Raw genomic sequence first — 27,142 nt, 5'->3', positions numbered from 1 at the left:
CCAGAGCGCGTGTGGTTGCAGAAGACCCTGATTTTATTCTTTCTTCATCTTGCAGTGGGCTCTGCTTGTGCGTTGGATTCTCCTACTCCCTTACTCCCTCCACCAAAACAAAATACTTCATCCCATCCCAAAACAATCTAGTGAGGTAGGAGAGGTCAGACATTGAAGCAGGTACTTTCCTCTTCAGCCTCACGATGCCTCGTGTGGCTCTTGGCGTGCAGTTCTCAGCACATTGGCTGGAATGTTCTACTCTCCCATGTGATGCATGAACTGTGAACATGCATGTACCAGGTTCCTAGTGTTTAGGCCCTCCATCTTCAAAGGCAGTAATGCAGGTGAAATTCCTCTCATACTTGGCTTTTTCTGCCCCTTCCATTGCATCTCTGCCTGATGATCCAGCATAATCGCCCTATTTTGATGTCTGTAACCTTATTTTGTATAGCAAACACAGGGGTAACACGGGGGGCCATGGCTGTGGAGGTCAAAACTCTGCCCACCACACTCTTCCAGTAGACGTGGCAGTCACATTATCTTGTGTATCCCCATCTAAAGCCTGGTAAGGTGGAATTGTTTACAAGTCAGAGGTTTTAATGGAGATTCACACCGCTGAAATTAGGCACTTTATTTTTTGGACAGATCTTTTGACAAAATACCACATTTTTATTGTAGACTTTTATAGCTATTTTATTTATTACATTGTGAGGTACATTTACTTTTCAAGGGAGAAAATACCACACTTAGCATGATATAAATTTTGCAACAAGTCCTTTTCGGTCATTACTGTTGGTTTATTGGCAGTTCTATTTTTTTAATATTTGCAAAAATTTCTTTAATCCCCAAGGGGCTTCTCTCCTGACTGACAGTCCTGCTTCGGAGTGGCTTCCTCCACAGACTGGAATAGAGGAGGGGATAAAAAGCAATTTTAATAAAGCCTAATTAGGAAAGTTAACCTATAAAATCTAGCCCCACCGTGTACTCCAGCGATCATGTCAGCAGCTGGGGTAGTTACCTGCTGCGCAGGCAGATCTTCAGCCTCGGCGCCCACCTGCTGTGTATGGCAACGTATTTGATTTGCTGTCTGCCTGCTTGCTCCAGGGCGGGGGGAAGCCAGCCCGAGCCACTACTAATGCGGCCTTCCACGTGTGTTCACAGTGTCCCGGAGAGGAGGGATAGAGAATTTTCTTTCTGTATGTGCATGTGTGAATTGAGTTGTTATGTATGCTTCTTGTACATCCTGAAAATGAAATAGACTTCTTCTAAGCTAACTAGGACTCTGTGATACTGATCCTTGTACGCGGTAATATTTGAAACCCCTTTGGGGGAAAGCGTGTTGTTATAGGATTGCTTAAACCCCCCCTTACCCTTTACAGGGAGACAAGCGGTCCTCTGGTTTTGCAGTGTTGCCAGGATAGTGAATGCATGGCCATTATTCAAACCAGAAAGCAGAGTTTTCACACCAGAGTCTCTGGAGTGTACGGTTTATGTTTCCCACACCATTTCCAAGTGTGATATAGCCTCTGATTTCTGCTTGGAAAATTAGTGTCCTCAAGCCAGGCATTAAAACAGTTTCATTCTTGTGCCAAGTGCCACCTGTGGCCACAGCTCCTTCTCCCCCACCTCTGATGGCACCTCTGTGCAGCTTCCCCTGGCTGGTACCGCTTGTCAGCCAGTGTGGTCTGGGCAGAAAGGGTAGCTTACGTCCCATTAGTACCAAGGCTCCTTTCACTGGCTTATTTTTAACTGTCAGTCCCTTCTTGACTTAAATAACTGCTCTGGGAAGAAGCTGTTACCTGATGTTGGGCTGCACGTTTAGCTTCTCGGTAACCATTAACCAGCATCTCCTTACGGCGATCAGAGCAGCCTCAGAGCAGCATGGTTTTCACATGTAGCCCACGGAACCCGGCCTTTATTCCTGGGTTTTTATATGTACATGCCGACTTGAAGAAGGTTTCTCTGCTGCTAAATTTGGAAGATACAGATTTTTTTTCCCAGTAGTCAGTTTTAATGATGTAATGATCTGTTCAAATGCAAGGGACAGAACTGCCTGGTCTGGGTTCCAGGCCCAAGCCTTACTTGTTTTGTGATCTTTGGCAAATCACCTGGCCTTCCTACACCTTGTCTCCAAAACTAGGTAATGTAGTGGCTTCACATGAAGCCCCTTCAGCACAGTCCCCATTTCGCCAACCCACGAGCCCCATAAGGTCAGGGACGCAAACCCTGTTAGCCTTTGACTCCCCAGCACCATGACAGTGTGTGCCATACAGGAGGGTCTGATGAAGTCTGTTAAAGACTCGGAAAGATAATACATGGGTTGCATTTAACAGAGTGCCCAGAGCTAATAACAGTAACAGTAAAATTCCCTGGTTTTTCTCCCTCTGCATTATTAAAAGCTCTTAAATGTTACCAGAGTCATAGTGAAAAGATGACAGATTTTATTTTATAATTGTCTTTGCAGGGGAAATACTGATCTACACTCAGCCGTACTGTATCGACCTCAGATAATACCCCTTAAGATGACATAAGTTGGGCCTCTCTCCCACTTAATTTCTGGGCTGACTTAAAAGCATGAAGGAAAGAGTGAAAGTTAATTCCTATTCCATGAAGTTGTGTGTGTCTGTGTGATTTTTAAAATCAAACTGAGGTATAAGATGACTGGTATCCTTTTAATTGTCCCAGTGAGGAATGTTCAAAGCTTTCTTTTCTGCAGTTTGCTCTAATTCTACAAGAAAGAAGCAACATTTCTAAACTAAATTGGCTTGATTGTGCTCTCTGACTTAAAACTCTTTACTCATCTGTTCTAGGTAATAGTTAAAAAAGGAATACATTACCTTTTTTTTCCCATTTCACTTTCTCTATGGATTTTTGTAGAGGGCTGTAGAATTTTAGAGCAGAAGAGATCTCAGGAGTCATCTCATCCTTCTCGTCACAGCATCTCACAGATGAGTAGAGTAAATAAACAGAGAGAAGTTAAGCACTCCTAGCTAGGCCGTGGCACAGGGAACACGTGAAACAGGTTTCCTGACCTCTGACTGGGTTTTCCCTTCCTCCCAAACAAAAAATAGCAAAACCCAGATCTAATCATATAAAAATACTTCAGTGGTTCTATTTTTTTTTTCTCATTCAAGTCTTTGCAGAATTTATGGTGCTAAATTTTTAGGTAAACTGTTGAAAAAAATTCTGTATGTAACTTGTTCTGATAAAACTATTAAATTATTTAGCATATAATCCATACAGCATCATGTTAGCAGAAATTTGTGACTCTTAAGCATATTGTAGAATTTTGAAAATTGGTCTTCATTTTGTATAGGATGAATTTTAGAATGTATTTATTAATGGAGCATATACAATATAAAGCTTTTTTTTATACCTAGGTAATAGTTCAATGAATATAATGAAAACTTTTTTATATTTGAATGACTGTCTTAGTATATTTTAAAGAAAGGCTTGATAGCATTCTCAGTTTTTAGCAGTTCTCCCCTAATATCAGCCTTTCTGTTTTGTGCAATGTTATTATCTATTCCTTACTTATTTTCACTCATGTCAGGAGGTTAAAATGACATAAGTATCTGCCACAGTAAAATATATTCCATCGTACTCCTGGCCATAAATTCTCGAAAGGCAGTGGGGTCACGCGTCCCGGGTGTTCGGGCTCCTTTGGGGTCAGTCACTTGCGCGATCATTTCAACATCCGCTCATGTCACTCCACAGCTCTCCCTTTCCTGGTACAGCTGTTACAAGTCACAACATTCTGGAGGCAGCAGTAGTAAGAGACACAGCTGTCATGGAGTAAAAAAAACCATTTTTAGGAAATAACTATATATTCATTAAGTCTAAAATGTGCTGTGTTAAATGTATCACAGATTTTCCTGGGCATTTAAACTTTTCAACCTGCCCACTAGGTAGAGCGGGCGGCACAGGGGCCCCCACCTGTCCCCTCTGCAGGCAGCGGGAGCCCCGGCCCGGAGCAGAAGCGCGCTGCTGGCGGGGAGTGGGAGGCGGTCGCGCCGGCCGCCTCGGGCCTGTGTTCAGCGGGTCATGAATGTATCCATTCATCGCTATGGTGCAGGGTACAAACTTCTCCCTCTTCTTACGTAGTGACTCTTTGGGAAATGTGTCGATCAAAGAGGTGAGTAGCATACGTAGATGTACATTTTAATATATATTCAAGCTATGTGTGATTTTAATGTTAAACAATGTGCATATTTTGTATAGGGAGTTTGTCATCATATGAAGAAGAATCCATGTCTAAGTTTAAAGTACCAGTGTTAACCCAGGATGGTACTTTTGGTAACCACGTTTTTGGCAGGCCATTAGAAGAGGCTTTTTTCCCCTTAAAGTTCTTTCCGTGTTCAGTTTAGGTCCGTAGCGTCTGTCCCTCTCTGCTCTTGTGGGCCGTCCGTGGGCTGCTGTGTGTTGCAGTGAAGGTGTTAGGCTGAGGCTAATCTCTGTCAAATGCTGGTGTGTGTTCTCTTTCTCTATCATCAATCTTTCACACTCACATCAAAACCCTGATGTATCAGCAGGTTTCCCAGAGCTGCTGGTTAAAATTACTTTTGCTTTTGGTAAACGCTGGACCTTCAGGCCTCTGTGTTTTCACGTGCCCCCTGTGGGTTCTGCGAAGCCTCTATGAACGTCCCTTGCTGGCAGGCGCTTGCTTCATGTCCCGGAGCCAGGAGCCTGGCGGAGGCTGAGTGGTACTGCGGCTGTTCCCTCCACCCTCCTTCAGTGGAGGGTGGGTGGCACGCAGTGATCGGGGCCACTTGTGCAAATTACGGGCGAAACCTCCTTGGATGGAGGGGTGGATGACAGGCCAGTGGTCAGGGTTGCTGTGCAAATTACAGGCGAAACTGGTTGAATTCCCAAAGCTAAGAAAGCTTGTGTGTATCTTACCCAGTAGCAGTACAAATTCTTTAAACTTAGCTATTTCTAAAAGTTTCCTGGTGTTTCAGACACTGCGTGATACTGGTGAATTTACTTGTTTGTCTTCAAGCTAAATGCTGCAATTAGGTAACATTTCTTTTAAGTTTGTCCTATTAATTCATATCTGAATACCATGTTTTATTTTAATTTCTTCCTGTTTGCGTACCCTTTTTTCACTTCTTCACTCTCATAAATACTTCCCATTCACCCATTCTGAGGAGGACTGTCTTTATTAGTAAATACGGATTCCGGTGTAGATGGGATTTCTTGTGGATGCATGGTTCATGATGTTTTCACCGTTTGCACACTATAGTTCCTGCACACAACGATGCACTTACAGCTTTGTTCTTTTGGAAACTGACTCCTGCCTTTGTGGATCATGCTTCAATCATTGGTATGACTCTTCTTGTCACCTCTGACTGTACATCCCTGTTCAGTATTACGAGTTACAGTCTCATTCAGATTTGCAGCAAGTACCTGGGGTGTTCTTAGAAACTAATGGAAAAAGGAGAATGCATTCCTCTCTATGAGTTGCAACATATTTTTGAAACTTTCCTCAAGCAAGTAAAATTCCTAAGTATTTTTTTCAAACTGATTCTCTCTTTTGTAGGAAGCCCTGTGCTAATGATGGTGATAGAGCCATCTAAATTTGAGATTTAAGATTTTCACCTTGAGAGTCACTTAAATGTTTTTATCCTTCAAAGTATAATGTATATGCCTTTGTTTATTTTTAAATACTTAATAAATATTAGTTCTGTTAGCATTAATTGTGTTCTGTTAGCATTTTCTAAAATGGTCATAAAAAAGAGAAATAAGGATACGCACATCTAAGCAAACAGAAGACCAAAAACTGTTTGTTGTGTCTTGGCTTTGAAAGGGTCTGAATAGGAACAGTAACTCAGACATCTTTCCAGAGATGCCGATGGCCTCGCACATAAGTTACTACATAGCCCTTTGATGCCCAAAAGTCTGTTGTTTTTTTTCTGAAGTGATAGTAAGGTACTGATGATACCTTTGTAATTTTAAGAGCTATGACTGTCTTCTAAGGGATGTTTCTAAAGTTGAATATGATTTATTTATGCATACTCTACTAAATTGTTACATATTGCTATTTATATTCAGATAGCAATATCATTATGCTTATTTGGGCTATGCAAGCCATATTTTTTTAAAAATAAAGAAATGAAGCCAGTGTGAATCACTTAAAGTAGGTTTTCTTGTTAGAATCCCTTTTTTCTCTCAAATTATGACGCTGAGCTTCTCCTTGGATTGATCAAAAGGAAATAAATTAAAATGGAATCCACACCCTTTCCAGTATAGGACAGATGTTGTGTTCTGCTTAAGGGTCAGGGAGTAAAAAGGAAATGTGAAAGTTTTGAGTATTCTCAAAAAGCTTTTCTGATTCTTATGAATTATTTTGTTGACATTTTAAAATCTAGCATTGTGTGTGTAATTTCTTACCACAGCTGTTTCATTTTTACACTCCTCTTGTTCTGTTTGGTTTCCTTTCTGTAGTGGGTACACCTTATTACATGTCTCCAGAGAGAATACATGAAAACGGATACAACTTCAAGTCTGACATCTGGTCTCTTGGCTGTCTGCTGTATGAGGTAGGTAATGTTGATAAATTCCATATATTATTTTTTTTACTTGCTGTAACATACTTCCCACATCCTTATAGTATACACTTATTTTTTTCTGGGTGGTGTTTAAGAATACCTTTTTAATTATGAAGAGTTAATTCACTGACTTAATGTAACTTCTTAATAGAATTTAGTAACTATACATTCCTATACATTTATCTCCTGTTAAATATTTTCAGTGTTTCCTTTTGATGAAAATTTTAGTTTTATAATGATGTTTATAAACATAAAATATTAACTTTAGTGTTTTTCTGCATATCTTATTTATAAAAATATACATTTCAACAGCTATAAGATAACTTGCTTATCTACGCATAGTAGCAGGAGAGGTATGTATGATGGAATGGATTTGAATTTTGAAAGCATGGTAAATATCTTTATCAAATTTTTTCACTTTTATGTAGAGTAATTCAGTAATTCAGATAGAAGGTAGATAGGTAATTCTTCTAGGTTATCACTCGATTTAGTTTCCCTGAGTAACAATTTATATTGGTAAAACTCAGTACATACTCTCTTTTTTCCTACTGATGATAATTTACTAAAGGAGGATGGAATCATGTAGGCAGATCCTTTGGCAAACATTGCAGTACAATTATTTGGGTGTGTAGGAGAAAGCATTTTATGTGCATGTTTTATATCATGTTACAGAGTAAAGATATCAAAGAACACTCAAGCTACAGTGGCTGCTGTCATTGTATTCTTTAACTGAATGGTAATTTCTAGGAATATAGGCTGTGAGTCAGAGCTGTTAATTAGTCTACATCTAATGACTCCTAATAAAATGAAATGGAGGAGAATAATACATGGAGTAATTTTCATATTTTATGTATACAAAGGAAATCTAAAGCAGACAGAAACCAATGTATTTCTTCCTCTATTTCCTGTCGCTTTTCTTACTGACTTAAATAAAATATATGATGAGATCGTCTGTTTTAATTACTCAAATGTCACGTGGAAGACAGCATCACAAGGTTTATTTTTCATGTGTATCATGATCTTTACTGATTTGCATATTAAACTTTCCTTAATTTAAGGAATGTGAGATTATTTATTTTGTTTTTCCTACCACAGTGACTAATGACCACTTAAAAAGAAAGGATTTTTTAAATGTTCTTAAATGACATCGCCAGGATAATTTTTATTTTGAAAAATTAGGAATTCGTGATGTAACAATATATGTTTTTATGTAGGTACATGAGATCAAAAAGAGATTTATGCCCACTGTGTTACAGTCTGTTAATAATTTGTTATAATCTTGAACTGATTTGATATATTAAGTTACTTTTAGGTTTAAACATCACTTTGTGCACTCTAAAATATTTTATATGTTTTGGTAACCTTAGATTCTATCAGGCCATAGTCTGATAATATCAAAGTAGCATTTTCTTCTTAAATACTTAAAAATAAACAGCAAATTGGTTTCCACTGTGGAGATTAAGCTTAGCAATGAAAAAGAAAGTTTAGTTGAGGGTAGTAGAAGTTTGTATAAATCTTAGGGCCAACAGACTCTCATGTCAAAACAAATAATTCTTCACATTCTGAATTTGCCTTTGTGAGTCAGAGTGACCCATTTTTAAGTTTATTTAAGGTTGATCAAAATAAAAATTATTTCTTTGGACACTCTTCTGTCTATGAGTTTATGTGTTGTGGGTAATTTTGAGTTAAAGTATTTATCATGTTAACATTAGTGTTCATCTCAGTGCATTTTGTCAATTCCTTCATGCAAGTCATTTAGAAGAAGTAGAATTTCTCTAAAGACTCAATTCTTCTCTATGTTGTTGACCTTCTAGTTGTGTTTCAGTATAATGTTAATAGAAATAACCAGCAATTTAGCTTTAAAAATTGGCTATAACATCACACAGATTATTCATATGGTATCACGCTAAGAATTTACTATTACCAATGAAGGAATAGGAAAGCTTTTTTGAGAATGTATTTTAAAGCCAGAAAATTAGACTTTCAAATATTCCTGAAACCTAAAAAAAAAAAAAACCTACCAGTACAGTTTTAATTGATATGCAACAGAGTAGACTTTACTAATTAAAATCAAGATGCTGTGCTTTCGCTACACAGACCTTTACATGGAAAAGTAGGTTTTACACATTCCCTTTATTGTTCAGCGCAGCGATTGCATCCTTACAGGGTTGTAGGTTGGTGGCTTACAGTTCAAAAAAAGAGAGAGCTGCCACCAGCCCCAAAGAAAGACAGTGGGCTTTCGTCCGCCAACACCCCCAGAATACTAATCAGGAAAGTCAGACCCTGCAGGTCAGGGAGCACGTCAGTCATTCTGGCGATCGTCTCAGTGTGGAGGATCAAATTAGCCTGAAAAATTCAGCTGCTGGGAGGAGAGGGCGAGCAGCTGTCAGGGGCAGCATCGAGACGCACTAATGAACCAGATGAATAGTGCAAAAGCTTGAAAATAAAAACAGGACAGTTGACATTTTTCATCTGTCAAAGCAGGAGATGCATGAAAATATACTATTCCTGTTTAACTCCTTAGGGGACATGCAGATTTTTTTAACATGCTGTAGTGTTAAGACAAAAGTACCCTAATGCACTAGCCTATGATAATGACTCTGTACATTTATTTAGGGATTTTGCAAACATGGAGAGACCGTAGGTTATCTGGGCAGTGTTTTTTAAGGTGGCATTTATAATAATCTGTGTTATCATAAAGGGTCCTCATATTTTAAATAAAAAACTTGATTATTGTACCTCCTGGAAATTTCCTCTCAGATGGAGGGTTTTTCTGTTTAGGGCCATTCAAATTGTTTTTTGCTTTTTTCTCTTTATGTGGAACGGCTATTTCTAAGGTTGTTTTATGTAGGTTTATGCAGGTATTCTATAAAATACAGGCTAGGCACAAATGGAGTCAAGCTACTTTGTGGGTTGGGTTTCCGATGCAGTCCCCTCCACGTGTGAGGCTCCGAAGGAGTTAAACCCCGTCTCAGGCACCAGAAGACAGATGAGAGCCATTTTCAGCTTGTCCTGTCCCCGCTGGTGCGCACTGAGTAGCGCAGCACGGACCAGCGTGTTTCACACACACTCTGCCTGTCTGGGGAATGTGCACATTGTCCTTCCAAAATCAAACTTATTAGCACATGTAGAAAAGGGTGACTGACTTTGGGGCAACCTTGCACGCCACGTTGTATTCTTGCTGCTTTGGTTCAAAGATTCAGAAGGTTTTGAACAGGATGTGAACATTTTAAATTGAGTTTTAGTTGTGACCCTGCTCACCGCAGTACCTGCTCACATTGTAAATGTCAAGTTAGAACCTTGTCTTAAGATAAATTAAAATACAGTAATGCCTTTAAGTCATTCATTCTTTGAGTCATTTTTTTTCTGCATAAACATCTCCTTTGCATGTCTTGAAGTAGCAACTATGACTTGTCAAGCTTTTGAACGTATTTATTTAGTGTTTTGAGACTTTATTGGAAGAAAAGTTCTAATTCAGAAGTTAAACTACTTGAGGATCAATTGGAACATTCAGATGAAAAGACATTTCTTTTTCTCAAAATACCCTTTCCCTGCAGAAACTGTTAGGCAAGATAAAATGCTGTGCATTCCAGTCCCTAAACCATTGCTAGGTCACAGTTCAGTCTTAAGCCCAGTTTCGTTTTTGTTATGCTTAAACCATTACGTGGTTATGCCTCCCCCTCCCCCGCCATGCCTGTTCAGTCATGAGGTATACTGGCCGCTGGGTGGTATTATAGACACAGAGTCTTAAGTACTTCATGTTCTTTTTCTTAGTGTTTTAAGGTTGCATATGTATATAAATAAATATGTGTTAAGCATTTCTTCCTTTGAGGGAATTTTAAATGTTGAAAAAATAAGCAGAAATTTAACTAAGATTTTTAGAACTTGATAAATTCTCAGAGACGGATATTGGTAAAAATCAAAATGCCCAGAGAACTTTATTTAAAGTATTTGAAATCAGTCTCTCCCCGGTGTAACGTGCCGGGCGAGCTCCCCGTCAGGGGCCGCGTGTGCATGTCGGTGTCACGGGTGTCTTACAGATGGCCGCGCTGCAGAGCCCCTTCTACGGCGACAAGATGAACCTGTACTCGCTGTGCAAGAAGATAGAGCAGTGTGACTACCCGCCTCTTCCCTCGGACCACTACTCGGAGGAAGTGAGTCACCGTTCAGTCCGTGTGTTTTTCCTGTTGTTCATTTTACTAATATTTGCATTTTATTAAAAAATGTCCCCTTATCCAGAAATACAAATGACGAGTGTGGGTGGCAGAAATGGCACTTCTCATTCTGTCTTCATTGTCTTGGAGAGATGCTGCTTAAAGAGCTGACTGTGTGTTTCATGACGTGGAGTGGGTACTAGTGGGATCCCGCCCCCGAGGTGTGGCAAGGGTGGTGGCTGACTCACGGCATCCCGAACACGGCGAAGGACAGAGAGTTAATGCACACGCCGGGCCCCCTCAGCAGGTCAGCCCCTCGTTCTCACAGCTCAGACCAACAAACAATTAACCTTTCTTTTCAGGCAGAACATGCCTCCCATTCCTGTTTTCCAAAACTGGAAACGTTCCTCTCTCAGCTCCGCCTCCCTTCGTTGACCACGTCTGTCCTCCACCACCTCACTGCTGCAGTCCAACTCCTGTGGGGAGTGTTTTGAGAGTCATTGTAGACATGTTAAAAAGTACATGGATGGGATTGAAAATTTTAGAAGACTTTACCGCATTAAGACCTGCACCTGAGTCCTTATTTGCTCGGGTAACCCATGGGAATGAGTTGACTCTGCCCAACACCCAGTGTTTCATTGGACAGAACATCTGTGCCAGCCTAGCATGCCAGGACCCCACCAGTGTGTCAGGAGATGTGTGCACAGTCTCAGGTTGGCTGCGTCTGTTTCATGACTCTTCGGGCAGCTCGCTGGGGTCTGCCCAGCACAGGCACTGCCTTCTTTTGGGCAGCTCGTCTTCTCACGAGCCCAGACTTTGTGCCCAAGGAGGGTGGCAAAGGGCAAAGAGGAGGGTGAAGCAGTTCCAACTCTCGAGGTAGTAAGTCTCATCACTCTACCTTGAAATGAATAGTAATTGGTTTTAGTTTTATTTAAGGAAAATTAAGTCAGTGTAGCCGGAAAAGTAAATATCTCTAAAGAATTTTTTACCATTTGTAGCATTTATAGTCCTAGAATGTTTTGTAAGCACTTTTTCCCTGTAGTTCTGAACCTGATCATCATTTGCCTGTTTCTTTGTCTCATAGCATTTATAGTCAGGTAATTAGAATAAACTCTTAAAAGGCAGTGATGATAATGTAGAAGCATTATTTCTATTTGATGATAATGCTATTTGCTAGCCATTTTTAATGAGTGTTTTGGATATAGAATATAAATATGGCATTTCACAGAACCAACTTCAGAACTTAGGCCTGGAAATACAGTGGGGTGTGGACGATAATGCAGAGCAGTAGCAGGAATGTCAGGGGCAGCTCTTTGTTGTGTCATTCAGGCTGTCTTCTTTTTTCCATGAAGCGCATGAATATTTCACATACCCTCAGCCTCATCCGCTATTCTTCTGACTAATTTTCAGACTGACTGAATTTGCATTTCACATGTAGCTGATTAGGAGTTGCTGAGCGCCACTGTGAAGCCTCAGAAGGCGGTTGCCATGGTGACCTGCAGCAGGATTTTAATGATGACGCCAGTAGCGGTTCGTGGAAGTCAGCCTGCCTACGGGTGTGAGGGTGGGTATGTGGGGGTCCCGGCCGAGGGGCAGGTATCAAAGTCTGACCCAGACAGAAGGCCCTGGAGCTGGAAAGGAAAACAGATTCCACTTTTTACTGCACTCTGTGCAGTTACCAGTTTTGAGAGATAAGAAGCGAGCATGTCATATGATGCTCTGTCCACCGGGCAGCCCCTCTTCCTGGCAAACCCGTTGTTAGGCCGAGGCGGGAGAGAGAGCTCTCTGGGTAAACGTGCAGGCTGATCATTACTAAAAAGTGAGGTAGGGAAAATACAGACTGCAAGGTTGCCTCTGTTCAGTCACATGGAAAATGTCTCATAATAAGAGCTTTGAAATGCTGGTGTGCTGGTAATAAGTATTTTCTCTCCTTAGGTAGAAACTCAATTTGTTTATAAAATGATTATTCAGAATTTATGGTAGAAAAGCCCAAAAAGACTGATGAGGCCATACTTCGATGGTATCTTAAATATTTCTTTATATAGGAGGCCTTTTAGAACCTAAAAATGTTCAAATTGCCATTTAAGTTTTTACCTTGGCAGAATATAGGAAACAATGAAAAGCAAATACAGAGGGTTTAAGCAGTGAACGTTTAATTTAGAGACCAGTCCACTAAGCATCAGTTTTATAGCTAAAACAGTAACAGATTCTGTAACTGTTTGAAAATTAAAATTTTAAGCAAATTAATTTCCTACCAGATACCTGCCGGGAAGCTTATTGCCAAATTGATGTAGTTACTGCTACGTTTCTGTTTACATGTGTAAAGCTGCCGCCCAGAGACCGTCTGAAGGGAACGTTCCATGAGAATAGCGTCTGCCTGCCCAGCAGCCTGGCATGGCAGGAATCCTCAGGAACGGCACAAGGTGTATGTCTACGCGTGGTCATTCTGCTTAGAAGAACTCAGAGTTTAAAAGTTTGGGATTTTTTAAATTTCTTCTAAAACATAGATACACTTAAGCATTAAAAACAAAAAAGTGAGAAATATCCTTTGGAAAAATAAGTCTGCATGTCACATTTTTCTTTTAAAATTATATTGTTGTTATTATGAACAAATGATTAGGATTCCAGACTGAAGTATCTCAGCTGCACATGTATGACACTAGGAATATATATTTCATAGCTTACTGAAATATTTTTGTTTATGACAGTTTTTTTGGTGTTCAGTATTCTTTCTTTTTCCAACAATGATCTGTGTATCAGTAGGGAACTACTGTGCTTAACAAAAAATCTTGGGTTGAAAAGAGAGGTATTTTTCTGTAGATTTCCCTTAGTTTAATTAATCTTGGTGGTGTTGGTGATTGTGAAATCAGCATCAGTAAAGCACACATTGATCGAATACTTGCTGTCTACAAGGCCTTGGTCCAGGCTCCCCTCCCCAGACCTGCTGAGCACAGGCCCCTCTCCTCTCCCATGACCCTCCGCATGCTGACCCTGCGGGAAGTTCCATAAAGCTCCATGTCGTCAGGGGTGCTGTTCCCTTTCTCCCCCGTTCTGCACTAGGAGAGCCCGGCCGCCGTCTCCTGTGCACCCTCGTCCCCTGGCGGCTGCAGCACAGCGGCTGCTGCGCACGTGGGCCCCGCTGCAGACCGTCCGGCCCCCGTTCCTGCGGGGCCCTAACCCTCCCTGTCTGTGTGTCTCGGCCTGGCAAGTCATGATGGATTAGCTGAGGGAGTGAGGGAGTGAGGTGGAAGGAGTGGGTGGAAAAAAGAGTGAGTGAACCACCGAATGACAACTGAATGAGTAACAGACTTGCCAGAGCATCTCCGTGTGGGAACGCAGGTCCCTGGAGAGGGGCCAGGGCTGTGATCGCATTCTTCTGCTGACATTACCTGCTGTATGGTTTTTTTCATTTTTATAATTAAGCAGCAGCATTTCTGGACTGTCCAGTGTCCATTTACTGGGAAATAAGGCAAGTGGACATTTTCCTTCAGTTTTAATGTTTAAGTTCCTTAGGAGACACTGGAGTGGTCATCAAAATTATGCATTTCCATTGTTCATGAAATTATGTCATGAGACTCTTAAGAAAAAAACAGTGAATAGTTACGTTGATAACTTTTTGGCAAGTATAAAATGTGACTATATGTAGCTCTTTTTAACTGACTTTTTTTTTTTTTTTTTTGAAAATGTGAGTCTTAACATCAGGCAGAGTATGGATGTGGCCTCTTTACATACTTCTTATTTATTAATAAGAATTCCTAGTTTAAATAGAGAAGATGTGAGAAAGATTGGATAGAGTTGTGCCTCAGTGGTAGCTTTTAACAGATTTGTTTTCCTTTTTGATTTGAGCAGATAGGTTTGGAAGGAAGTTCTGAACAGTTGAGTAAAAAGGATTTGCAGATAAAAGTGAAAAAAAGAAGTAAGTAGGGAGAATAAGGGTGATCTTGGTTTGAGATAATAGAAATTAAATCAAAGATTTGAAAAAGCAGTGCTTTGAGTGAAAAAGAAATTTAAGCACCTATAAAACATTGGTGAGATGGTTAAAGTGTTTTTAATAAAGTGGACTATATTTTATACCAGTTGATCTGAACTTATTACTATAGCAGATATTTAGCTATTTAGTAGCAATTTTAAATGTATTATAAACAAGAAAGATGTTTATAGGACACAATATTTGTGGTTATTGTCTAATTATGTTTTTGAAAACTCACTAATTCAGTAGGTCTTTTTACTTTTTATAGGTGAAGAAACAAAAATACCATTTTGGAAATAGAATCATTAAACCAGAAATCCATTTTCACATTATTTAATGCCTCTCTTGTACATTAAATTTGTTGTTTTGTGGCTTTATACCTCAGCCCACAGATAGGAAAGTATCTGTTTTTATTGAAAGCCAGTTAATGGGGCTTCTTCTCAAGTGTACAGCTATCCTTAAGATACCAACCTAAAAGGTCACATCCAATCAAAAAACTAATGGAGAGTGACTGAAATCTCATCAGCTTTCACCCCATAAATGATAACAAACCTTGACGGTAACCCCCCTTCCTTTCTTGGTTGGACAAAGCCACATGCTTGGCATCCTTTTTTTTTTAAGTTAGGGAAGTGGAAGGTGGAAGGGGAAGATTTTCCTTTCTTTCTGCCTTTCCAGGAATAATTCAGCAGGCACCTGATGACGTCTTCCCTGCTTCACGCAAATGCGTAAGGATTTCCAGTGCCGTTTTTGTTACTTGTGAGACAAGGAAGTACTGATTTTTCTGGAGTATCTAAAATAGAAGGACTAAAAAGTGCACTTTTTTCTATGCTCGATTACATGTGGGTAACAATACATTTTTAGTTGAACTAAGCTGATTTCAAGTATTTAAAGCTTATTGTAAGTGCAAATATATTTACATGGCTTTAAATAAAATTGGAATATGGAATTTTTTCAACCGTGAAAATCACCATTTTAAATCTACATAACAGCTTTCCTAGTAAAGAAATAAGGGCCATGGCGCTTTTCCCATCCTACATATGAGCAGACAGAGCCGGGTGTTGTCAGAGACAGTCCTAGGCTCCAGGAAGCCCCCACCTCGCGCATCCCGCTGCTCGTGTGCAGGACCGCACCCACGGTGAACTGCGGGTGTGCGTGCATCACGTGTGTCGCTGGACTCGGTGGCCCTTCGCCCCTCTCGTGCTGCCCTTACCCTCACCCACCAGGTCTCCTGGGCTCTCCTCCCCTCGGGGGCACCCTGCTCAAGGCAGAGGCACCCAGGCCTTCGCTTAGAGCGCTGTCTGCGCTGCGGTGACTTGGGTCCGTGACGTTGGAAGGGAAGGACGAGGGCACTACTGCAGGAGGGTGGGAATTATTCTCCCTAGAGTGGGTGAAGATCAGAGTGAGACGTGCTGATCCGTGATAGGCTGGACAAAGTGTTCTCGTTTGTCATGATTTTACCAGCACTTCATTTTCTAAATGGTCACCCTTAAGGAAAGGAAAAGACTAAATACAACCTTTAAAAATTATAACTCACTTTTGAAATGTTCAATAATTTTTAATTTTAAATAATTTCTGTTTATATTTAAATTCAGAATATGCCAAAGAATCTTTTAAATAAATTTGAATTGGTAACAAAGAATATGGCCTTTGTTTTAGCTCATAAAAAAGCTACTTTATGTAAATAGGAAAAAGAAAGAACAAGATTAAAGTGTCAGGCACAGGGTATTTTTGCATATTTTGAAGTGAACTAAATTTATAAAAATTTTGTATTCATCTGAGCTGTTTAAATAGTTCATTCTTATAGTTGCTAGATTTCACAGATTTTAGTAGAATTCTATAAATTCCCTGGAGTTGTTATAGGAAATCAACCAAAGTGATTTAAATTGGTGCCATAATACACTGTCCCAAGAATACTTAATTAAGTGAGGGACGTTATATGGCATTGATAATGTTTGGGGCTAAATTTGTTCTCACAAGCATTTCTGTAGTCCTTACAATTATGCAATCCAGTGCTAAGTTATATGGGAATATTTTATTTAAATTGTAGAAAGAGGTACATAATAATACTAAATATGTAATTGTGCCATTACCTATTAAAATGAATGTAATATTGAGTGTTAACTCACTTGTAATAACATTGGGTTTTTCTTCCTAAAAATGGTAGTAAGTTAGATGGTATCATTTATAATATCAGTTGACCACCTTACTTAAAGGTGCCATATTAGATCTTTAAATAAGTTTCAGATGTTCCATTTTTGTTTAAAAGGTATATTTAAGCAGGCTTTTTGTTCACTTATGCTTCTGAAGTGACAGTGGGGACTTACTCCTTGAAGACATGAATCTAAAATGGTGCCCTATATTCCCCACCTCCTGTGGGATACCATAAACTCATGTAACTTTCTGTAAGACTTTCACAAAAGATGCACTGAATGATCTTCTGTTGTGAGACAGAGACATCACATTACCTGTGTCTAAGATTGCCTTCTTTTCTGCTTTCCCTCCACCCCCAAGTCAGTCAGTTGTGACACTTTGGTGTACAAGCTGGATACGCCTAATCATTTTGTATAAATACCTAAAGCTCCAAAATACAGTGTACTTTAATGTATTAGCCCCAGTTTGGGGTGCTAAAATGCGTCCTTGGGTAGATGGAAATTGGGCATATCTGGAAGGCTGATAGAACATAATTGGTCTCTGAGGGATTAAGGTGGGGGTGAAAGAGAAACAGTACCAAGAGCCAGTCTTTATTATTCTGCTGAGAATTGTGTCGGTGACCCAGAGCTGTAATGCACAAAGGGCCCTGTTGTCATTACCTGTACGTGACTGAACTTGATGCATGATTGGGTTATCTTGCTGATGACAATGGCTGCTGACACGCTCTTCAGTAATATTTCTGGTACCAACTTACATGCTTGGGTGCTTCTATAGAAATACATAGACCAAAATATGTTAGTATTTTCTTCACTTTGTTGAAAACAAATATTCATTAACTTCTATATGACTTGTGATTTCATAATCTTTTAGAAATGTTATAGAGAATTCATTTTATTTTTACTTTATATGTTTTTTTCTCATTTAAATGTTTTTGTGTTACTTTTTAAATTTCCCTTAAGCATCTGCATTAAACAGTGTTTTCTTCTCTGACTTTGCAAAGGCTCTTAGATATCCAGACCTTTATTTTGCCTTGCTATTAACTTGTTACATAAAACTATTTTTTTAAAATCAACAAAATACATGTCTTTACAAACATGTATGAAGTAATCTAGACTAAACAAATTTTCTGATGTAACAAACTGAAATGTTTATTTCCATTTATTAATGTTTGGAATATCTACTGATTTGGGAATTATTTCTGTTATTTAATAAATGGACACCTAATTCCCTCAATTCAAACACAGTTTTGTTATTTTTTTGAGAAAGTTGCCTAGTGATGTGTGAAATTAAAGCCTGACATTGAGGGACATATGTAAAATTCCTAAGTTATTATATGAGCATGAACATGGTTAGTAACATAGTACTTAGAATTATCGTGAAGTATTGGATAATTGTTAAAGATTTTAAAAATCCCTTTGTTCCAGAGATTTACGGGGACTTTAAAAAAAAAATGTAAGACTAACACTGAGAGAAACAGCTAAGGTAATAATATCTGACTTTCTGATAAAAAAACTGAAGAGATGTTTTTTATGATTGATCAAGTCACTGTGTAAGTTATAATCTGGTGTAAAGGAATTGTTCCATGTTAAATTTCAAATGCATTTTATTTGTTTGGAGGGAGTCCCTGTCACCTTAAAGAATGAGTCAGATCAGCAGGAACATTAAATTGCCGCTCTGGCCACGACTCTGGGCCGAGCATTTCCGTGCCATCGTTCAGGGGTGCCTCTCACGGGTGGAGTCGGCCGCTGTCCCACTGCAAGTCCTGCAGAGCCCTGGAGGGGGTTCTGGGCTTGTTGCTTGACCAGAGTTGGCCTGTGAAATCTGAAGGCTCTGGTAATTTGAGAAACTGCAAGAGCCAGTGTTGGAGCCGCGGTTCTTCTGAGAATCACACGGCCACAGAGCTCTCTCGGCCTGTCTGGAAGGTCACTCATCTTTGTGCAAAGGCGGCCGCGAGGGAACCTGCCGTCCAGCTGGGGGTTCTCTTCCGGCGTGTGACGCGGTTACTCTGAGAGCCTGTGTTCTGAAGCTAGGCTGCTTGGGCCCGAATCCAGGCCAGCCCCTCACTGCCTTTGACCTTAGGAATGTCACTTCTCTGTGACGTGTGTCCCGGTAGTGCCCGCCGCATAGAAGATGACGAGGATCGGTAAGTCAGGTCATGTACAGGTGTTCAGAGTGACGCCCGATCCAGAGTAAGGACTCAGTAAATAGCGGCTTTTAGGAAAGTGGTCTTCTCTCTGCTCTGGATAAGAGCAGGTACCTTATGTATTCCATTTATTGTTTTATTTATTTTAAACAAAATAAATGTTTCATGTATTGCTTTATCCTTCCTACTGACTAAAGTGTCTGGCACATGATATTTAGCAGGATTTTGTTGAGTAAGTGGATGAGTGAGTGAATGGCAAGGAGAGGCAGGCAGGGCCGGGCCGTCGGGACGGGAGGCGGGCCACGCTCTCCCTGTCCTGGGTGGGAGGCCCCCTTTGTGGTCAGGTTCTGTCGGATTCACCCTCCTTGTCCTCAGACGCCGTGTCGTGTCTTACAGAGTAGTCCTCAGAAGTGCTGGTGTGAGTGAGTGTGCAAATGAGTGAGAGTCAGTGTGAAAGCATATTTAACTTGATGGTATTTTATTTGCATATTTTACCAATTATGTAACAAAGGTTTAGGAAAAATTTGTGTCAACAGATTATTTGATTCATACCTATAGTGAGGTGTGCGTGTGTGTCACGTCTGACTTTATACTGTGTTACTTATTACGATTCCTCTGGGAAAGGAATCTTTACGACAGCTCCACACAGACGGGCGCTGGGCCTGCGAGGGGAGTGAGAGCGGACGCTGCCTGCCCTGCGCCCACTGCAGCCCCGCCTGCCCTGGTTCTTCTTGCCCCCTTACCACCCCTGGTGCCCACTGTGCACTTCGGGGCAGCCGGAGGACGCTGCCCTCGCTGGTGAACTCGCACCTCCCTGCCTCCTGTCGTGGCTCTTTCTCCTCATGGCAGGAGTGCTCCGGGACAGTCACTGGCTGCAGAAGTTTGGCAATTGCACCCTGTTCTGCATTACTGAGCAGCCAAAGGAAGGTCACTGGGTCGGTGTGGATCCGAAGGGTGTGGCAGCTTTATTCAGTCACATCTAGTTGTGTTTTGGCTAAAGTCATAAATTTTTGTACCACAATTACCTTTTCCTATCGTCCTTTCTACTTTTTTCATCTGTAAACAAGATGTCTGACAACTTGGTGACCTGTCAGACACATTATCTTTTTAAGTATAAGTAATATTAATAAATGCTTTTCCTCTGTCTTCTGTATTGTATATGTAACTGGATATATTTGTTTTTATGTTAATGGATAAAATGCCAGCTGCTTTTTGATTAAAATTTCTCTTACATCACCATCATAAAATACCTTGTGTACTGCTATGCCCCTTAAGGATTTTTAATGTTATTCCTGCATTGCAAGGAATATAAATTGAAATGCTCAGATCTCTCAGTGGGTGTAACATTACCATCCACATTTACTAAATACTAGTACACTGGCCAGAAAAAGTTAATGCAAGTTTACAAAGTATCTAATAATTTAGATACGGTGTCCTCAAGACATTTACAAAGCAAAAAAATCTGGCTCTTCTCTTGATTTGGCTTGTATTTGTCAAAGACCATATACAGTGTTTTGAAGATAAGTAATTTCATAAACTGATGGCAATTAAAATTGAGAATGAAATCCTATATTCTTCTAGTCAGTGACTTAAGGACCAAATGGGGGGATATTTTCTTAATTTACTGAGATGTGCTATTTTTCTTTGGTTGTAAATGAGTAAACCTCAGCTCTTATCTGTAAAGTAAAGACCCTCATACTTATTTGTACAGTCAAGGATTAGAATACTATTCACGATGCACCTTGCTTGTAATTTATTATTCTTAGTTAAGAAGAGTGCTTTTTTCTTTGATAAGAGAACTTTCTATGCTTATATAAAATGGTTTATGATAAATGTATATGGTAGTTAATCTACTCTAATGGCCTCATATAAATTTTGATATATAGTATACTTAAACTTACAATCAAGGCTAATATAGTAAATTTAAATTCTAGGTTAAATAAGTGTGTATATATCTTCTGTTAATTTGGAACCTTTTAGTTTAAAACCTGTTGTCTTTTAAAACTATCTTCTGATTAAACTTCTCTGAAAAATAAGATCATTTTAAAGCCTCTGATTGTAGAAAATACTTCTTACTTAACATTAATACTCACCAATGAATATACTCTTTAGAACATTCAAATAATTGTAAAATCTTTGGCAGCAGTCATATATATTCCAAGTCAAATGAATATTTAGTCAGAAAATGTACTTTCCTTGTAAATCAACAGCTATTCAGAATTTCTTCATTTTTAGTAACTAGCTGGAATGGTTTTCTAAGCATGTTTTGTTTTCTTTCTCTGTAGCTACGACAATTAGTGAATATGTGCATCAACCCAGATCCCGAGAAGCGGCCAGACATCACCTACGTCTATGACGTAGCCAAGAGGATGCATGCATGCACTGCAAGCAGCTGAACGGTGGGCGGAGAAGAAGACTGTAACCAACATAATTTAAAGTATTTTTGTGCAAATCATACCTCCCTGTTTTTGTCTGGGTGTTGAGATTAATATTTCAGAGCTAATGTGCTTTGAATCCTTAACCAGTTTTCATATAAGCTTCATTTTGTACCAGTTTAAGTCACCTTCTTGCGAACCCCCTGGGGGGAGTAAGTGAAATATGTTGGTTTTAATAACAGAAGGTTTTTAGAATTATTTACAGTTTTCTGCTGGTAAGTTGTGTTCAGGTAGTGCCAAATACTGAAGGTGCCACTTGGTGCTCGTCAGGACAGACGCAGCCTGAGGAGCTGGGCAGGTGACTTGCTTTCTTTTTAGTCTTTTGTGGACATTTGGGATGAACACAACTGTGAACTTTTGTGATCATTTTCTTTTTAAAAGTTTGAAGTATGTATTTCAGTTCTTGACATTATAGCTTTCAAATATAATTCTTAAGATAAAAGTAGACATAAACTATTTGGGAAACATTCAAAATACAACTACTAAATGTGAAAAGATTTGGGGACAATGTGAGTCAGACACTGAAGAGTCTTTTTGCTTAAGTTTATTTTGTTTTAGTATCTTTGAAATTGTCTTTGCATTAAAATGGTATAAATGAATCCATTTAAAAATGGTTAAGGAATTGTTTGGCTGGTTTGATAGGTTTTTGAAAGTTGCACATTGCCCAAGGCTTTTTTTTTTTTTTATTATTGTTTGTACATTTGAAAAATACTCTCTGAGTAATCTCACAGTACTATATTTCAACTTCTTTATAAATTTAAATGCTCTCATAATTACACTATAGTGTAAGCTTATGTTTTTATTTAGATTTTATTGAAGTTCTGATTGGTCCCCTTCAGAAATTTTTTTATATTCTTCAAGTTACTTTCTTATTTATATCATATATGTATTTTAACCATTAAATGTTTCAGATTTTCTGAGAACATTACACCCTTTAAAAAAATATTTGGTATACCAACGCTTTTCCTGATTGAACACATTTCTTAAACTTTTAGAATCTGGCCACCCCATCTGCATGCATTGTGTCTTGTTAAAAGAGGAAGGAAGGGTGTGTGTTCTGCTATGCCTGTGAGGGCTGGTACAGTTTCAGTTCGTTTGACAAGGTTGTAATTTAGAATATGTTTAAAGAAATGAAAACTGGCCATTATCACAGCCAGAATTTTTATGAGGTTAACGTTTCTGTTGGGAGGCTTTTAAGCAAAATACAGTATTCATGCATGAAGGTGGACAGAGATGGTGATGCTTCATTTAGTTTAAGGAAGTGGGCAGGGTCAGCTCTGCCCGAGTGCCTTCCTGTGAGTGGTGACCAGGTCCTCACAGGATTGTGAAGCCAGAAGGCCGAGTGGCAGTCATGGTAAAGGGTGACGTGCCACCACCTGACCTTGGAATCGGTGACCCTGCTGGCGTGAGACCACGTGTTAAGAGAATACCTGCTTTTAGCTGCTAGAACAGCAACTTTTGTCTTTTCATGTAAGTATTTTTCTTACAAACATTTGAATGCTTTCAAGTCATCTGTAAACTTTAAAAATGTGTAAGGGCAAAAGTACAAACTTTTTTTTTCTCCAAAATATAATCAGTTATGGTGTCTGAAGGGTAATTTTATCTTGGGATTAGGCAAAGGAGACCTGGTTGATCCTTTCTTTATACGAGGGTTGGGTACGTTGTTTTTACCAAACTCTAGTGGTGTGACATCTGCAAGCCTCCGCTGACGGGGCCCAGAAGTATGAGGGAGTGTTTACTGGCCATTAGTCTCTTGTTCATTTAAAGGGATTTTAACTTATTGAGACAAAATGTTCTCTAGTTGGAACAGATACTCGTCTTCTTGTAATCTTTAAAAGTACATGGATCTAAAATTCATTGGCTTAACCCCTCACAGTGACTTTTAAGCAAAGATTTACGCTTTTCTTTTCCATGAATTTGTCTGCTAGAAAGAAATAGCTGGGAAGAATGTAGTGATCAGGGGAATCCATTATTATTTTCTACCCACGGAAACTTTTTGTTTTGGATATCGTATCTCTTTTATCTAAGTGTTCATGTTTTTCCTGAAGGAACCACTATAAGAAACAACTTTTAATTTTGAACGGGATCATTTTGAAGAATTATGAAGATGTTGAGAAGCTTTCATTTTTATAATCACCTATAAAATGTTTTCTTTATATTTCTGTATACAAGTCAATTTTGTATTGATTAAGTAAAACATTGGAATTTATTTGAGAAACAATGAAATGAAAGGTACACCTCGTTCTGAATCTTGTTTAGGCATTGATACCAGGTCACCAGGGGACATGCAGGGTAACTTTGTAATGTGTGCTGAGGTTTGGGAATGGTGGATGAAGGGCATCCCTATATAAATAACATGCAACAGTGCAGTGACTATAAATTTAGTAAGATACTGCAGCCATTTCATGAATGCTTTACCATTCAACATAGTATCTATTACAAAACACCTATTATCAAAATATTTCAGGTGTTGCTGTTAACATTTACATGATATTTATTTTAACCAAGATGTTATTCATATTAAATGTTTTCTTTAAAATGAATATTGTGTTTATGACCCACAAATGCATAATTATCCTGTGCCTCCTATTTCAATAGTACTGTAATACAGACTTCTTTGGTGAAATACTTTTATTTTGTTATGCTTCAAATACACATACTAAAAAGATTCTGTTAGTTTGAAAATTGTACAGTATCCTAATATAAATAAAATTATGAAATTAAAAAATAAGTACAATAACAATTTTTGTGCATCTGTGATTTTTTCCCTTAAAGTCTACCATTGTTTATTTCGCTTAGCACTCGGCCTCCAGAAGTGGTTCTTACTGATTTCCATGCCTGTCCCATTTGGAAGCCTAAGGATAGAAGCTATTGAGGGTGGTAACGGAGCCGACAGTTTTAAAGTATGTGTTAAACTAAGGCATAACTTCCTGTGTTCCTTTTTTCCTCGATACATCATTTTCTGTCTTTGAGTAAGGAAAGTTTGCTAAAATTATGAAGAGTCCAGATTTCCTTCACTGTGATGTGTTGCTAACGCACAGGTGTCTGACTGTTCCTCTCCCAGAGCGAGTGCAGGTTCTGGTGTGCCTGGAAAGGTGAACTCAAAGATCCGAGTGGGGTCCTGTGAGCCAGGCTGGTGGGAGGGCGGTGGGTGCACCGCACAGGTCAGGACCTCATCCCAGGCAGCTGGCGGTGGAGAACGGCTAGTGTCACTCCGGGATGTGTACCAAGGAAGCTTCTGTTGGATAGTGTGTGCACGTGATTAAGTAATAGCAAATTTTAGTGACAGAGTGTGTTGGATAGTTAGAAATGTTATTTCAAAGGTATGTTTGTTGATTAGAAAAGTCAATACTTGGCATGTATGTTTAAATGTATTATTAATTGGTGCCACTGCAGTTACCTCCAGGTTGGTACAATAACTTTAAAATTGAAGTGATGACATTTTTGACAAAGATAGTTGCAATGAAACCCTTATCAAAAAACTTCCATGGAGTTATCTTATCTATTTTTAATTGCATGTTAATTCCAATGTAACTAATGGTAAATCAAAACAGACTCATCAGATTATTTTTCAGAGAAAGATGTGAAAATTTGTAAAATGTATTTTTAATTGAGAGATTTATTTGAGGAAGTTTCTGGTCTTATATACCCATTTCATGTCCACTTAGGTCTCTACACCAAATTTTAAACCTTAAGAGAAAAAAATAAAGTAAAAGGTAACTTTTAAGTTAGGATTTGTAGACAGGTTTTTAAGTAAATTATTCTCACTGTGAGTGTTACAATGCGTAGGAAATAATTTTTTTTCACTCCTTTCTCAAAACTACCCCATGGATAATTATTTAACTTCTCTAGTACTTACTTTTTCAAGTGTGATTTAAGGATGTAAATTCCTAACTTTACAAGAGCATTAAATCACAATACTTTTTATAAAGCACAGTGCACAGTGCCTGGGATCTAGTGAGCACTGGCTCAGCGCAGCTGCCTGTGTGCAGGAGTGAGGGGCATGCGCATGGCCCCTGGCTACAGCCTAATCTGTTTTTGCTTTGTCCTTTTTGTCCTAGTCCACTGCATTGCTTTTCAAAGGCATCAAACTCTTTCTCACTTTTAGGGCCTGTACTACTTAAATGGCTCTTCTCTTTTGACTAAAAAAAAATCTTACTAATTTTTCATGGCTGACATCCATGCACATTTTCAGGTGTCAGAAGACTTCACCCTGTTCTTTTCCTTTTGGCTCTTACCCTGACTGTAGCCAAAGGGGTATGTGTGTGATTCTGTGTCCCTTCCAGTCCCCCTGCCAGATCCTGACCCCTGGAGGGACAAATGCTTGTGGCTCAGTTTGGTGTTCAATACTTAATACAATGGCTTCCTTGTGGTGGCCACAATTTATGAATCAGCTGACATAAGTAACAAAGAAGTTGAAGATAATAAGGGTGGAGATTAGGGCCCTTGGACTTAAGGAGGAAGTTGTGGGAAAGTTCAGAGTGACCATTTCAGTAGGCGACTGGAGGAGAAAACGAATTGGAGAAATGTGGAGGGTACCCAGAAGTGGTAGCGCAATTTTTAAGACAGTAAATTTAAATGGTTTGAAGGGGAGAAGACACGGCTGCTGGAGGTGAAGGCAAGTGAAAAGAAAGAATGGTGTCCATGGAAGGGGTGTACTCATCAGCCACGTGGCGTGTCCCTAGGACCCAGCTAGTACAGTCCTGAGCAAAATACCTGTCTTCATGGGTTTAGAATCAAGTCAGGAGATAGAGGGGAAAAGACGGTGGGATTGGAAGGAAGGTGGAAACCTCCTACACACACATCAAGGAAGGAACTAGAGTGAATATAACTAACCCTGAAAACAACCTGGACACAGCAGAGCAGACCCCCTACACCTGGGGAAGAAGCAGAGAAGACCACCCAGAAGGGTAAAGAGCAGAGCCACAATGAGTCGGGAGCCCAGCCTTTCCCCCATCCTGGCCCACAGGCGGGAGGAAGAGGAACAGAGCAGGGAGAAGGCAGCCATCCACTCTGTGCACCCAGCCCTGGAGAGATGCCCAGGAATGCGAGTCCACACTGCATGGTTTTGGTGGTCAGAGGACCCCAGGGGGAGTGGGAGCACCCTGGGAGACCGGGATCCAGCCTCTTGGGGAGGAAGGTGCTCCCCACCGGTTCTGCTGAGATCCAACACAGAGGCAGCAGTTTGAAATACTTGCCCAGCAGCAGGAGAGGTGACAGAGGGGTGAGGGTTGGGTGGAGCTCGCTGCAGGAGAAAGGGCAGATGCATGACACTTCCCCAGCCCTCCGGCAGTCCAAGTTGGGCACCCATGGGAGCCCCCAAATGCTCTGTCCCCCTTGCTAGTGCCTCATTCCTGAAGCGCTTCCCTTTACACCCACCGCTCAGCCCAGCAGGAGGCTCTCTCAGCTCTCTTGGCCCTGTCACAGCCCAGGAAGGGAAGCACCTGCGTGAGCCAGCTCCACACGCCCCTTCCTCTTCCAGCCTGGTGGGGCTCACATCCTACACCCTCTGCTGTGCAAAGGTGCGTCCATGTGCCACTCTGTCATGAGATAGAACAACTCACCGTCATGTGTCCCCATGTCTTGCCACCCACATGACTTCCCTGCCCACCCTGTCAGCCTAGAAGGGCTGCCAATGCTGCAGGACAGGCAGGGTGGCCCTGCCCACAACAGTCCCAGTAGGAGCCACTGTCATTACCACAGAGGGCCGGCTGAGACAGACCACTGCCAGCTGACAGATGGGCCCCGAT

The 27,142-nt window shown here is 40.1% G+C and overlaps 1 protein-coding gene across 8 annotated transcripts in view; it reads left to right on the top strand.

Annotated features, from left to right (window-relative positions):
• NEK7 (NIMA related kinase 7) overlaps positions 1-24,135 on the top strand; it is a 150,040-nt gene extending 125,905 nt beyond the window's left edge. For 7 of the 8 annotated variants that reach the window (XM_057508153.1, XM_036909445.2, XM_057508151.1 and 4 more), the window contains 3 exons: positions 6,436-6,530; positions 10,580-10,693; positions 21,243-24,135. In XM_057508153.1, the coding sequence (XP_057364136.1) occupies positions 6,436-6,530; positions 10,580-10,693; positions 21,243-21,353 (320 nt within the window). In that variant the 3' untranslated portion in view covers positions 21,354-24,135. The remainder of the gene's footprint in view (positions 1-6,435; positions 6,531-10,579; positions 10,694-21,242) is intronic. The other variant, XM_057508152.1, reaches the window with a different exon arrangement.
• The last annotated feature ends 3,007 nt before the right edge of the window (positions 24,136-27,142 follow it).

The sequence above is a fragment of the Manis pentadactyla genome, chromosome 9 (assembly GCF_030020395.1).
Source record: "Manis pentadactyla isolate mManPen7 chromosome 9, mManPen7.hap1, whole genome shotgun sequence".
In the NCBI taxonomy this organism is placed as follows: domain Eukaryota; kingdom Metazoa; phylum Chordata; class Mammalia; order Pholidota; family Manidae; genus Manis; species Manis pentadactyla.
This window is presented reverse-complemented; position numbering and strand designations above follow the sequence as displayed.